The sequence below is a fragment of the Balaenoptera musculus genome, chromosome 5 (genome assembly GCF_009873245.2).
Source record: "Balaenoptera musculus isolate JJ_BM4_2016_0621 chromosome 5, mBalMus1.pri.v3, whole genome shotgun sequence".
In the NCBI taxonomy this organism is placed as follows: Eukaryota; Metazoa; Chordata; class Mammalia; order Artiodactyla; family Balaenopteridae; genus Balaenoptera; species Balaenoptera musculus.
Genome location: NC_045789.1, coordinates 49693610 through 49709164, shown reverse-complemented (window position 1 = coordinate 49709164; position 15555 = coordinate 49693610). Strand labels below are relative to the sequence as shown.

Genomic DNA, 15555 nt, shown 5'->3' with positions numbered 1-15555 from the left:
GATTTGCATTTGAATTACAGAGAGATCATTATGTTCAAATAGCACTAAAGTCATGAAAAACTGAAAGATTAAGGAAATATATGGATAGGACTTTAGCATCTATTCCTTCCCTGTATGACTTTAATGAGTAGTGATTTATAAGGGTGACAGGGTGCTGGATATCAAAATTCTCCATGGGTGGACTTTTTCAATCTTTTGATCATTCCTACTTACTCCTCTACACCATTTTGCAAAGCCCTGGGCCAGAGGTGAGGTTGAGAAAAACTTGAGGACCACTGCTTTTAGGCAGTAGAGCTGTGTAGATGGACACACGATTTAGAACCAATTTTGATAGTTTATTGGCTACATACATCTATGATGGAACTGTAGTGTAAACACTTTCATTTGAGAATAGCATTTAAAATTATTTACAATTCCATCTGTAAAATACCCGAATGTTGGATTAATGTACCAAGTCTCACAGAAACCATCCTGAGTGATGGACTACGTCCAAGAGAGTGTCATAGGTTAAGACAGCCCAGTTTTTGTGGAGGCACGCCCTGCCCTGAACATTCTTTAATTCACAAAGGCAAATATTTCACTTGTGGCCTAACTGGAGCAAAGTTTCCAACAGTGGAAAAACTAACAATACGAAAAGTCTTTGAGAGAAAAAAAAAAAAGACTAATAAACAACACCTCAAAGCAATTAGCTGGATTCTATAATAGTGGCAGGTTGCATTTGTAAGCAATTCGGAACAGGAAAGGCTAATATCTGATTTCTGCAAAGGATGAAGAAACGATCCTTTGCAAAGAGAGAAATGTGCATTTGCACAATGGCCCTTTTGCAGTGGGAGAATCGGTAATATCTCCTCCCATTAGTTGAAGAAGCATGGAGGCATAGGAGTGTCAGGGATATAAAAGCACACATCTAGAACTCCACTTTGTGTTGAGCAGACTGTATAAATTAAAGGGGGTAATTCTTCGATAGTGAAAGTGTATGGCAAAATTATATTGAGAAGTAGAACAAAATTGGCTTGGATGAGAATCTAGCTAATTCACCCTAGAACGCTATGTGGACAAAGTTATTCTTTTCCATCTCTGTTCAACTGACAATGGAATCCAAACTTTAGCCATTTTTTTGTCATTTAAGAAAGAAGCTTTTTTTTTCCCAATAAGAGCAATTGAAGCATCATTTATATTGTAGGAGAACTATGGAGTGGGGAGGAGATAGTTCTAAACTTTTCAAAAGATATTTTCAAATCACTGAAAGGTTATGAGGCCTGATGTCCAAAGATGGACTCCTAACTCTTATCTTCTATGGTCGCTAGATGATTGGTCTTGGACCAGACATGTAATTTAACACTGAGGTTGTCTGGGGCTAATAACTACTTCACGGGATTGTTATCAGTGTCAAGTTTGAAACATTAAGAAATTGCAAATTCTGATACTTATGTGTAGTTCAGTTTTTAATTTTAGTTTTACCCAAATCATATGCAATTTGCTTAACATATACCTACCTCCTCTGATTGTGAAAAAATAAAATAAAATTCTTTATTACATGGATTAATTATCCTTTAAAATACCAAAGTACAGAGAGATTTATAACATTGTTATAGACCAGTAGAGGCCACTACCCACATATACTACTGCTAAAACCAGAGGCTAGATGTTGAGTGGCATGGAACATTCATGAGTCTCTGGTATGTTAGATGTTTCAGAAAAATATAATTTCATTTAATTCTCCCCAAAACTCTATAAACTAGGGAAAATGGAGATCCAGAGAATTTAATTAATTTGTCCAAAATTACATAGCTCAAGTTTTCTCCCAGATTGCCTTTGCACATACTTTGTTGCCTCCTTATGGGGTTAAATACTCTGCTTCAGTTACATTTATCTGAGTTTGTTCCCTGTGATGTCCATTATACTCTAGTATTATTGCCTGTTGCCAGATTCTGTAATGCAGCCCATTAACAACATTGTTATGTAATCTTGGGAAAGTTACTTAACTCACTTTTCTCATAAGTCTAATGGGGAGAACAGTAGTATCTTCTTCAAAGAGTCACTGAGTGGATTAAATGAGATAGTATAGGTAAGGAGGGTAGAACCATGCCCACATACAGTACGTGGGCAAGAAATGTTAACTGCTACCTACTACTATTACCATCACCAGTAATGTTTCCTATATAACAGTTACTCATATAGCCTGGAAGAGTGAAGAGCAACTACATGACTCCTAAGAAGAGTAAAACTCTCTTCAGTCAACATCCGTGCAATTAAAAGGATTCTCTTAGTCTTTCTACGCAATTCAGAAAACTACTTGAATCATTCTGGTACCTGTTTCCCAACATTTATCTTTCCAGTGGGGAAACACCATGAAACTCCTTGTTTAAACTCTTCCTGGGCTGACAGAAACTGGATTCTTGGTCACAGTGTGGTTCATCTAGCATGTGTGTTCCTTTCCATATTAGATAAGATATATTCTGACTTTACTTAGATTACATTTTGTTCATTAAAATGGATTTTAATGTGTAATGCAAATAGTAACTTAGGTACTTAAATCAACAACTGATGTATCTTAGGTTGAGAGTCCTGTTTAGTTGTGACCATAAATAGAAGCTGAGTTTTATTTGAAGCCTTCTTTGTGATTGTTTCTACCTTGGAGCATTGCTCTGAGCACATCATGAAGTAAAACGGTGGAAATTTTCCAATTTTCCAATTGCTAAGCTTCTTAAGAAATCAGTCTTTAAAATCAGGTCTTTGAAAAGGTTACCGTGAAATGTTTAGAGTAGGTCAAATCTGTAACTCTGAATGTAATGCCAGGGCTTTTACCCTTGGACAGAAGAGCTGGGGGTTCATTTATTTTCAATGATATGCCTGTTTCCATGAATTATTTTTTTATGGTTTCGATGGCTCAAATACTTGAAATAATTAAAAGAACTTTATAAATACTGTAATTATGTGGAAATCTGGTTAGGGATTCTTTCCTTGAAGCATTAGTTATATATTTGATTTTTCTCCATAAATAGGTTTCCATCTTCTACAAGCAGTTCTCAGTACAACTGTGATTCCTTCATGTATCCCAGGAGAGTCCGAAGATAACTGCACAGCTTTAGGTAAGCCCAGCTTTGTCAATGTTGCATCAAAGAATTACACATTCTTAACAGAAATGTAACTCAAAGACTATAAATATGTGATAGTGGAAAAAAAAAGGGGGGGAAATTGCTGCTGTATTAACAAAAGAACCCAGTGAACTAGCGATCTGGAAAAATTATATAAAGGAATAACTGGAGGCAGAGGGACTGAGCACCTAGTTATATATATAAAGATTTGATCTTAAAGAGACAGAGAACAAAGAAAATCAGATTCCCTTTGGTCATTTCAGAACGTTGCTGAGAAACCATTGTGAGGAGCTGGATCCCAGGCAAAACAGGAAAATTTAAACTTTGTACACAGTAGACAGTCAATATATTTTGTTATTATTTTTTGTAAAAGGAGCAAATGATGTCTTTTATTTTGAGTTACAGCATTCGTTCAGAAAAATCTACGGAGTCCTTAATACATGCTAAACACCGTGCATGGTCTTCTCTTTGGGGCCCAGAGGACTCTGAATGTGGTTTAAGAGAGATCCGCTTTAGAGCTGATTCACTTCGCTGTACAGCAGAAACGAACACAACACTGTAAAGCAACTATACTCCAGTAAAAAAAAAAAAAAAAAATTAAAAATTAAAGATATAAAATTTAAAAAATAAAATAAAAGTAATAGCACCCAGGCACCCAAAAAAAAAAAAAAAAAAAGAGAGAGAGAGAGAGAGAGAGAGATCTGCTTTATATTCACTCTGAGTTATTGAGTCCAGAGTTTTCCTGAGGAACCAGAGTATTTCCTGCAACAACTTCACCTCCTTTCTTGTCCTTCCTCTTTGTGCTCTCTAGAGGTTTGGTGTGCTTCACTCCCTATTTTTGGCTATTTGAACAAGAGTATTACAATCAAGGTGATTTGTTTGGTTATTTCATAAAGATCCTTCACATTTTAGTAATTAAAACGTTCTAAAGTGAATTTTATGTGTAGGTTGCAACACTATTCTAAAGAGGCTACTATTGTCATTGTTGTATTTGTGTAACCGAGACATTTATAACTCAAGGTTGGTCTAGTTCATGTCCAGGTCTCATCGTTAGAGACTGTGATTGATTTCCCGAACCCGAAAGTTTGGGAATGCACACCAAAACAAGCCTTGCTGGCTTAAAACCCACTATAGATTTAAGCTCTCTTAAATTAATTAATGGATTCAGTTTGCAATTGCTTTGGGAGTAATGAATGTCAGAATTATTTTGAGATTTGAAAAAATTATACACACTTTGGATAAATGAATAACTGTGAAGGAAAATGATTTGTGTGTGTGTGTCTTCAGCTTACCTTTTCTATCCTTAAACATTGTCGTTTGGGAATTTTACCCCCAGGTTTTATTTTGTTTTGTTTAGCCTGTTGGCCATTTTCCTCTGGGGGTCAAGAGTTTGTTTATTGGTCTAGGGAACGTGACAACTAGAGTGACTTTTTTCCTGAAAATACCTGACCTGCTTTGTTCCAGTAGCTCAGTGGCTACTATTATGAAAGGGTGATTAATTCTTCAAAGAAAACAACAGACTATATCCCACTTTCTATTTCTTTCACAGTTCAGACAGAAGATAATCCACGTGTGGCTCAAGTGTCAATATCGCAGTGTAGCTCTGACATGAGCGGCTACTGTTTTCACGGACAGTGCATCTACCTGGTAGACATGAGTGAAAATCACTGCAGGTAATATGCCAAATACAAGCAAACAAAAACAGTTTTTTAAAAACCCACATTCTCTCTCTTTTTTATTTTTGTAATAATTACTCTATTGTTTCCATGGGCTGCCGTTTATATGTACTATTAGCATGCAGTTTATATGCACGATTAGAAACTTTATTGAGTGAGTTTTTTTTAAGTTAGGGAACAAATGGTAGAACGAACAGCAGTTATCAAATTGTACGGATGCTTCAGGGCTGCAGAATGGGGAGGGCTTCACATGTCTTCCTCTCATACTTACTGCAATAGCAGCTTAGCCTTTAATCTTTTCACTGGACTTATATGTCAGCCATTGTTATAAGAGTCGATTCCACTGACTTAGACCAAAAGCACTTCAAACTTACAAACCACCATTGTCAGCCAGCCTGGCGGCCGAACCAGACTATCATTCTAATACAGCAGTTGAGCTTGAGAGCAGTGTGGGCCTCTTTTATCCAAGTTGGGCCAGCTTTAAGGTCAGTCTCTAAATTCATCTTTACAACTTTTGGCAAACCTTGTCAATATCTTGCATTTCATTGTAAGATTAGCTCTTACAAAACTAATTCAGAACCATGATTTCTTTCTTAAATAACTGATCCTTCTCTTGCATTGTCCTTTAGGTGTGAAGTGGGTTACACTGGTGTCCGATGTGAGCACTTCATTTTAACCGTCCAAAAGCCTCTGAGCAAAGAATATGTGGCTTTGACTGTGATTCTTGTTATCTTGTTGCTCATCATAGTTGCTGGCTCTGTATACTATTTCTGCAGATGGTAAGCCAGTGTTTTTGGTTTTGTTTTTTAACACTCTGCTTTTGTAAATTACCTTTATACAATCTACACTTACAAACTGGGTAAAAATATGGCAAAGTATTATTTAGTGGGATAAGATAGACTCTGCACTAATGATATTTATAAAGAAGTTTAAGCAGCAGGACATCTGGACTAGTAGAAATGAGTGTCCAGATAATTATAAGAGCTGACTTTTAAAAATTGGTTCATGTCAGTCCCCCAAAATTCCATCTTCAACACTCCATCTTCATGTACAATGCTGTACTGATATATGCTGATAACTGAGAAAATATAGAGTGGGCACTGAGCTACTGACAGTATATCATATTGGCCATTTTTTAGGCTTAGGACCAGGGTATAGGAATAGAATGAGTTAGTTAATAATAGCTGCCTTTAAAATGCCTCCATGAAATCCTTCTTATTTTGGAAGTGGTGCAGATTTTTCAGTGTAGATTTGAGTGAATTTTATTTTATTTTTGCTGACAGTAATGCACTCCTACTTTTGAAGCTCCAAAAGTGTTACTTTTATAAGATTAAATTTATTTGGTCCATGCTTGAGTCTAAGTATTCACCAAATTATAATGCCTTTTTAATTGGTTATGATCACATAACTGAATATTATTAAAACTGAAATGCACCTGAAAGGTCTTTGACTACAATCCTATCTTTTATAAAGATGGGAAAGTAAGATCCAGAGAAGTAAATTGACATGTCCTGGCTCATCTAGTTGACAAATAGCTAAATCAAGGCTAAACAAAGGTTTTCTAATCATATTCTTCTACTAAGCAAAAACATTATGCAGTTTCCTTAAGGCTACATGCTTCATCTTCAAAATGGGTAGAAAATGAACTCAAAATTTTAGGAAGATAGCTTTAATGAATGAGTGAATGAAGATTCTGAATCACGATAGATTTATGAATCCTAGCTGGGAGAACTTGACCAGGTTATGTAACCCATTTGTACTTCATTTTCTTCATCTGTAAAATGAGGATGATAGTGGTAAGTGTGAGGATAAAATAAGTAATGGATATATAGCATTTAGAACATTGTCAGTCACTTAATAAGTGCCCGATTTATTTTCATTATTATTGGTGATATCATTATATCAATGTGATGGGTAGAATGTAAGAAAGAAAGAAAGAAAGAAAGATAGGGAGGAAGGAAGAAAGAAAGAAAGAGAGAGAGAAAGAAAGAAAGAAAGAAAGAAAGAAAGGAAAGACAGAGGAAAAACGAAAGGATAAAACAGACCAGGATTAAACGTGGTCACATGCTCTCCTGGAATTTTACAATTTTCATGATCATGTGAAAGCCTTTGAGAAGTCCTTTCACAGCATTTCACCATTTCCTCCCAAAATTATTTGTTCAGAGCAACTACCCCTTCCTCCCTCATTCTTCTCTAGCATCCAGCCTAAACCTATTCACCTCTGTCATTTTGGAAACACTATGCTAATGTACCTTTAGCGTCCATATATTTGTTTCTTTTGTTAACATACTTTGATCCTAATACTGTTAACTTCAGTGTTAATGGTTTAATTTCTGAATATTTCTAGGTACAGAAATCGAAAAAGTAAAGAACCAAAGAAGGAATATGAAAGAGTGACCTCAGGGGATCCGGCATTGCCACAAGTCTGAATGGTGCCATTAAGCTTATAGGCAGGGATGCACTGCATACCTGGTTATGTTAATATTCCTATTTTATTAATAATATTTATGTGGGGTCATGTGTTAAGTCAACAATGATGTATTTTAATATACTAAGAAGAGTTTTTATTTTTGTTTTATTTTTGACAGACTGTTTGCTAATGTATAATGTACACAAAATATTTACTATAGAAAGAAAATGGATATTTTTGTAAGAAATCATTTCCTGGGCTAAGTGCTCTATTGAAAGCTTTTTTGCCTTCTGTACAATGCATAGGAGTGAGCAATGCCCAGTTCACTGTTCAGGAAGTGTCAGCAAGTGACAGGTTTCTGTAAGCCTAAATATATGGTCGAATCAATTTAATAAGTATATATTTCTACTCCTCAATTCAATGATAGTTGGTTTGACTATATCATAGTCTGATGTTTGAGTTAGCACCACTGTGCCTGTGCCATGTGTCAAAACAGTAATGCTGTGGGAATTGGGGAGAAGCAAATATAGATCACGCGCTAAACACTACATATTTGAAACAAACTAAACCCTGGAGGGCTCTGCTCCCTCCACACACATCCTTAGCTATAACTCACTCTTTGTCTGCCTGGAGAGAAGGTGCACGATTCCCTATTCCCAACCACAACTCCTACGGATACTAGTCACCCATCTAACAGATTCTCCTTAAGAAAATGAATTGAGAACTTAATTTTATACTATCTTTTATGTAAATAGTAGATAATTTATAGCTTCACAATATTCTTTTTTTTAGTATGACATTTATGCTAGGTAACTGCTCATGAGGCAATTACAGAAATCCACACGTGAAGTCAAAATCTATGCTTCTTTTCAAGAGTATTTATTTCTGTAGGGACTTGGCTGAAGAATTCTAAGATTAAATCATAGTCCAAAATTTGATGGACTAATTATTATTTTAAAGTGTGACATAAGACAATAATTCTATACACGGTCTAAAGAGATCTAAAAGGATATTTCTGTTTCCCACTAATACAGCTGAAGTCAAATGTGCTGTGTAAAAATACATTTTAAATCCTACACATACTTATTGACATCTACTGTATGTAAAGGAGGTCTGCATATTTGAGTGACCTTGATTGCTTCAAAGAAAATTTATTGACTAACCAAGAAATCAGCTGCAATCCATTTATTTTGTTACAAAATGGAGTCATATTGGTTTATCTTAAGCATCTCAATTCATATTACATAACTAATTGTAAATAATAGTTTGGGGTGTTTTTTAATCTTTATTTAAAAACTAACCCCTGTAAAAGTTAAATTTTTATTTATAAATGCATATTAAATAATAAAAAAGGTATGACACAGATTGCTTTTATGGGAGAAAATTAGTAAAAAAATAATTGTTTTAATGAGGTTGATGCTGAACAAACACAAAAAATGATTGCTAGCAACTCGTGTTTCCTACAAACAATGGAAACATTTTGGCTCACATTTAGTCTATCTTCCTTATTTTACAGATTTCTCACTGTATATATTTCTAGAAAGGGCTATCTATACCCACCGTATTGAGAATAAATGCAAATCCAATGCATAAATTCATAGTTTGTGGCTTCCCACCAAGGCCACAAAGTAAAGTTCTAAGATTGGTACTAAAGATATAACCTCATAATTAAGATTTGTGTAATATATTAAATATTTAAAATACAATCAAATGCTACTATTCTTTTGGACATTCTTTTGCTCTTATCTCTCTGCCAAAGTCAATGCAAGGGGAGAAATGGTGCACTGGTAGGACAGATTTTTATTTTTGAGTCCTTGAGAAGAGAATTAGCTAAATTCAACTGCCGTTGAGGTATCAAATCAATTTTTATGTAGCAAATACATGATACTAGCTTCTAATTTCTGTTGAATTCAATAATGCAGTTTTAAAAAACTTATGTCTGATCCATTTTGCCAGTTTTGCAGCAATAGTCTGTCAGTAGACTTTTGGAAAAAAATGTGTTTAATTTGCTGCCCAATACTTTCTGATTTTTTTCTACTCTTATTTGTATGGGAAAAGGGGGAGTAACAACTGGTATATGCAGTGCTGCTGGAGTACATTTAAATGTTTTGACTGAAGAATAATTTTATCTAAAACATATCTGTTATTCAAACTGGATGAGGTTAAATGTAAGATAGTGAATTTCTCTCCTCTTTTTTTGCACTCTGTAATTGCACTTTTTAAGTTTGAAGAGCCATTTTGGTATACAGTTTATATTAAAGATACCATGGAACATAAAGTTGTATCGCATGCAGTTTAAAGTAACTTATTTGACAATGAATTTTATCAGAGTACTGAATTGTATCAATTTGTTTGTGTTCAATATCAGCTTTGATAATAGTGTACCTTAAGATATTGAAGGAGAATATAGATACTTTACAAGATATTATTAATTTTTATTTATTTTTGTTGGAAACTGAAAAAAAAAACAAAATTGAAAAATAAAAATGAAACACCTTGCATTAAAAATGTCACTGATAAGTTTAGTCTCTTTCTTTCTTTTTTTTTTTTTTTTTCCATACTACATTAAAAGGCTTAAAAGCAGTGACAGGACTATAATGTGGTTAGACATAAAGACATATGGTTTTAGTTTGGGAAAGCATTATATAAACTTATCATATTTTATGGCCTACCATAGTGAAGAATCTCTTTGAAATATAAGGAATCACATCAATTATAAAATTCTGGGGGTTAGTATTTTTTTAAAAGAATATTTTAAAAGAGTATTTTAAAAAATATTTCTAAAAAGAATAAATAATCCTATTGAGAAATAACTTTTGGAAGGACACATCAGCCAGAAGCATGTCCCATGGTTCCCTCAGCATCTGCCAACCAAGAGGCTTGGCTTTCCCAAGGCTTCAGAGCAGGAAACATCATTCCTTTGAACCTCCATCACAGTAATGGCTTCCGAAGTACATGCTTCAAAACCTATAGAGTACTTTGCCCATTTATTAGCTCCTTGGACCACTTCATTAGCCTGTGGATAGGGCAGGTAGGCATAGCTATGACCATTTTCCAAGGAGGTAAACCAATTTGTCCAGGGTCACAGTGGTAGTAAAAGATGACGTTGGCATGAGAAACAAGGTCTTCTGATCCCCGATTCTACCACAGCCCTGGCCATGTCAGGGCAGCAGAACAAACCATCATGTGGAGTTAGTCTGAGATTTAGTTTGGAATTTTGTGGGGGAGAAACAGAAATTCCTGTAAAATGAAATTCCTGGGATCTCACAGAGCCATCCGACTGACTCTATTTGAAGTCTGAGAACCCAGAGGGTTAATTAAGGAAAAGAACTCCTTGAAACACTTCTCACTCAGCTTACAGGATGTCACACTTATCTGGTTTTCCACCTGTTTTCAGTCTCATGCTGGATCTTCCTTAATATGTTCCATCCCCCACCACTGATTTGTAAATGCTGGAGTGCCCCCAGATCTCAATTTCAGAACTTTTTCTCTGTGTATCCACTCCCTTCTTTATTTCATACAGTCTTCTGCCTTTAATAGCCGTCTATATACTGATTATTCCTAGGCTAGATACTTTCCCTGATTTCCAAACTTCATTATCCAATGACCTATCAAACTATCCACTTGGATATACACTGGACATTAAAACATAACATGTTCAATAACTGACAGTCCCCTAAAAAGTCTTTCCTTCCACAGTGTTTCCAGTCAACTAAATTCAACTCCAACCTTCTTGTATCTCAGACCAAAAATCTGGTATCGTCGTCTGGAAGGTGCAGAATGGCTCACTTTCAAGTGATTTCAGAGAGGATTACCCTAAACTTTTTACAACAGTGACAGAATTGGCCATTTTGAAGGCATTATGCAGAAGGAAAACAAATTCCAGAAAACCAGACTTCGAATATCACAATTTTTTAAAAAGAAGAAACTGTAGGCATTGAATTTGGTCAATTCTAGAACATATTTCTCCCCAAATGGTCACAAGACATTATAAAACATAAGTGCTGTTCATTAGGATCCAAACATGGATTCATTAAGGAGGAAACATAAAATATGGATCTTTTAAAAAAATCCTGTCTGATAACCAGCTAATGGTAACTACCCATCATATAAACCAAACACAGGTACGACATTCAGTTCATTTGAATTCAGAGAAATATTTGGGAAAAGTCTTCCAAAAATTTTGTATGAGCCTGCAGTGCCATGTGCCTATTAAGAAATAGGCACAGCCGAAGCTAATATAATGCAGGTATTGTTAATGGATCCAACACATGCGAAATGGAGGCCATGTGACAGGATGATACAAAGCTTTGGGTAAGGGAGTGGTTATACTCATTGGAAATATAGAAAATATACCTTAAAATATCAGTGGAATGGTGACTTTTCCAGTCAATCTATCAGAAGGGAGCAATGATTTTCTATTTACTCTCTTTTTCTCTGGATGGCAGGATAGATAGCAAGGAAATATATGTCATATTCCTGGTCCTCAATTTGCCATCAGGAATAATTCACATTCTGGGAAAAAATGATAAAAATTAATAGTTTAGGGCTTCCCTGGTGGCGCAGTGGTTGAGAGTCTGCCTGCCAATGCAGGGGACACGGGTTCGAGCCCTGGTCTGGGAAGATCCCACATGCCGTGGAGCAGCTGGGCCCGTGAGCCACAACTACTGAGCCTGCGCGTCTGGAGCCTGTGCTCCGCAACAAGAGAGGCCGCGATAGTGAGAGGCCCGCGCACCGCAATGAAGAGTGGCCCCCGCTCGCCGCAACTAGAGAGGGCCCTCGCACAGAAACGAAGACCCAACACAGCCATAAATAAATAAATAAATACATACATAAATAAATAAATAAACCCAAAAGTTAAAAAAAAAAATTAATAGTTTATGAATCAATCAATATTTATTGAAAATCTTTTTTTTTTTTGGTATCTAGTAATGTATAAGGGGTATAGATATTCAAAAGAAGTATAAAATGTACTGTGGTTTTCAAGAAACTTAGAAGAGGAATTTGAAGTTATGGGGATATATAAAGAATAATGCAAGGCTTTAGTAGTTAGAGTTCTTTGGTTTTTAGGGAACAAAAACGACCCTCGCTTAACCAAGAAGAAATTTGTGAGAAAGATATAGGGGGTTCGATAGAATTAAAATAAAAGCCAAAGAATCAGAGAAGTTCTAGTTATTTAGTCAGCAGTGCACTGCTTCTAGAAGGTGTGAACTCCAACTATTTTTAGTTCTTGGCTGCATGTGGTCAAGGGAGACAGCATCTGATTACTTAGCTGGGATCACAGGCTCACCTCTTGGCCAGGCGATCAGTACATTGTAGTTGAAAAGCCACCGAGTTTGTATCTAATGGGAGAAATTTTTCTCACAGAGGAAAATCAGAGAGCTATTACTAGAGGAAGGATAAATGAATTCTGAACACGCAAACAACAGAAGTCCACCATAGATACTAAATAGTATCAGATCAAACAATTTAGAGAAAGGTGATGTCAATGGGGAAGCTTTTATTGAGGAAGTGAGACTTTAACTTGACTTGGAAGATTGACAGGACTTTGATAAGCAAAGGAGGGACTGTAGGACACTTCAAATGGAAGAATAATCAGGACAATCATAGCAAGTTAAAGGTATGTAGGGGAGACCACCCTGACAGTAGTATAGGATCTCTATTTAGGAATAGTTTAGAATTTAGTTTGAAGGATCTTCAAAGCCATACTGAGAAGATAAACTTCACATTAATGGGTAATAGGCAATCATTTAAAGTTCTTGATCAGGGGATCCATACCATAAATTGGTATGATAAACAGAATAATGCCCCCCGTGCCCCAAAGATGTCCATGTCCTAATCCCTGGAACCTGTGAATATGGTGCCTTACATGACAAAAGGGACATTGCAGATGTGATTAAATTTACAGACTTTGATCTGGGGAGATGATTCTGATTAGCCCGGTGAACTCAGTCTAATCACATGAGCCCTTAAAAGCAGGGAGCTGTCCCAGCTGTGGTCAAAGCTGTAGTCTGAGAAGGACTTGACCCACAGTTACTGGCTTTGAGACAAGGAAAGGGGCCATAAACCATGAAATGCAGGTGGCCTATAGCAGCTTGAGAAGACAAGGAAATGGATTCTCCCAGAGAGCTTCCAGAAAAGAATGTAGCCTTGCCAACACCTTACTATTTACTCAGTGCTGACACCCTGATCTTAGCCCAGGGAAGCCTAAGTTGGACTTCTGATCTACAGGATTGAAAGATCACCAGTTCTATTGGTTTAAGGCACTGAATTTGTGGTAGTGCGTTACAGCAGGAATATAAATTGAAGATAAATGGTGTTTTGGGAAAATTGAAATGAGCTTATTTGAGAAGACTGATTGAGAAAAAATATACTGGTGACAGAGATCCCAGCTAGTAGAGTGTTGTAACAACCTAGATATAAATTGAAGAAAGCTTATGTCTGGAAGAACAGAGAGCAGGAGGAAAATTTTAGACACATCACAGAGAGAAAACTGGACGTGTTTAGTGATTGAATATGCGAAATAAGAGAAACTGGAGTCAAAAAGAATTCAGTTTGGGAAAAAGGAAGTTAATTTAGTTTAAATATGTTGAATGTAAGAATACATTCAACATATGTATTGTTGAATGTATATTTGTTGAGGGTATATTTGTAGAAATAACATGTTCAAGGTATTTGGTAATACCTCAAAATTATATATACTATTTTACAATTTACAGAATACTTTCACATCTGTTAACTCTTTGTTTAAATGCACTCTCTGAGATGGAAGGAAAAGACTAATAATTATTACCTATAAGAGAATATAGTCTCCTGAAAGGTTGTGGTTTGCTCTGAGTCACAAAACAAGTAAAGTCACAGAACTTACATGTTATTCCAGGTCTCCTGTGCCCCAAATTTCCATCTACTTAAAGCTGCCTCCTTGGTGTGGAACTTGGGGGTGTGGTGTAAGCTAAAGATGTAATGGGAACTCCCATCACAGAGACTACAGTTGATTCCAGAGAAACAGTTCAAGTTAAAAACTTCAAAGGAGTGAGGGTAGAGGAAAAATGCCAAGAAAACCAATGATGGACGCCAAGGAAACGTCTTCACCCGAGGAATTGGTAAAAGGAAAAAGAGCCAGTGAAGGCAAAAGGAATGGTTAAATATTTTATTCATTCATTCAGCAATTACTTACTGAAGGCTTAGTATGTGGCTTACTGTTCTACATCCCAACAGTAAGTGATGAACAAGACAGATAATGCCTGGAATTTGTATTTCTAGTGGGAAAAGAAAGAAAATAAATAAATACTAATAACAATAATAGTATCAAACACTTATATAGGGCTTACCATTTACTGTAAAGCTTTTAAAATGTAATAACTTATTAAATACTTATAACAATCCTATGAGGTATGTAACTACTTGTATAAGACTCAGATGAGGAAACTGAGGCAGAGAGTAACTGCCCAAGGTCTTGTGGGTAGTGATAAAACAAGGTAGTAGTACATAATATACTCTGGTTTTGGGGCTGCTTTAGCTAGGGTGGCCAGGGAGGCATCTATATGGAAGTAATATATGAGCACAGATGTAGAGAGATGTGGCAAACTCGGCTATGCAAATTTGTGGAGCCAAAGTATTTTGGACCTGGAGCAGGAAATACAAGGACTCTAACGTTCAAAAGACAGTAAGATCAAGGAAGAACTTCAAGATGGTGGAGGAGTAAGACGTGGAGATCACCGTCCTCTCTACAAATACATCAAAAATACATCTACAGGTGGAAGAGCTCCTACAGAACACCTACTGAACGCTGGCAGAAGACCTCAGACTTCCCAAAAGGCAAGAAACTCCCCACGTACCTGGGTAGGGCAAAAAAAAAAGAAAAAACAGAGACAAAGAATAGGGACAGGACCTGCACCTCTGGGAAGGAGCTGTGAAGGAGGAAAAGTTTCCACACACTAGGAAGCCCCTTCACTGGTGGAGACAGGGGGTGGGCGGTGGGGGGGAAGCTTCAGAACCACGGAGGAGAGCGCAGCCACAGGGGTGCGGAGGGCAAAGCAGAGAGATTCCCACACAGAGGCTCGGTGCCGACCAGCACTCACCAGCCCGAGAGGCTTGTCTGCTCACCCGCCGGGGCGGGCGGGGGCTGGGAGCTGAGGCTCGGGCTTCGGAGGTCGGATCCCAGGGAGAGGACTGGGGTCGGCTGCGTGAACACAGCCTGAAGGGGGATAGTGCACCACAGCTAGCCGGGAGGGAGTCCGGGAAAAAGTCTGGATCTGCCAAAGAGGCAAGAGACCATTGTTTTGGGGTGCGTGAGGAGAGGGGATGCAGAGCACCGCCTAAACAAGCTCCAGAGATGGGCGCGAGCCGTGTCTATCAGTGCGGACACCAG

At 36.9% G+C, this 15555-nt stretch overlaps 1 protein-coding gene across 1 annotated transcript in view; it reads left to right on the top strand.

Moving 5' to 3' along the window:
* Positions 1–9685, top strand: part of EREG (epiregulin) — an 18664-nt gene extending 8979 nt beyond the window's left edge. Inside the window, exons 2-5 of the mRNA XM_036852702.1 lie at positions 3006–3092; positions 4648–4771; positions 5404–5553; positions 7122–9685. Coding sequence (XP_036708597.1) covers positions 3006–3092; positions 4648–4771; positions 5404–5553; positions 7122–7203 — 443 coding nt within the window. The 3' untranslated portion in view covers positions 7204–9685. The remainder of the gene's footprint in view (positions 1–3005; positions 3093–4647; positions 4772–5403; positions 5554–7121) is intronic.
* The last annotated feature ends 5870 nt before the right edge of the window (positions 9686–15555 follow it).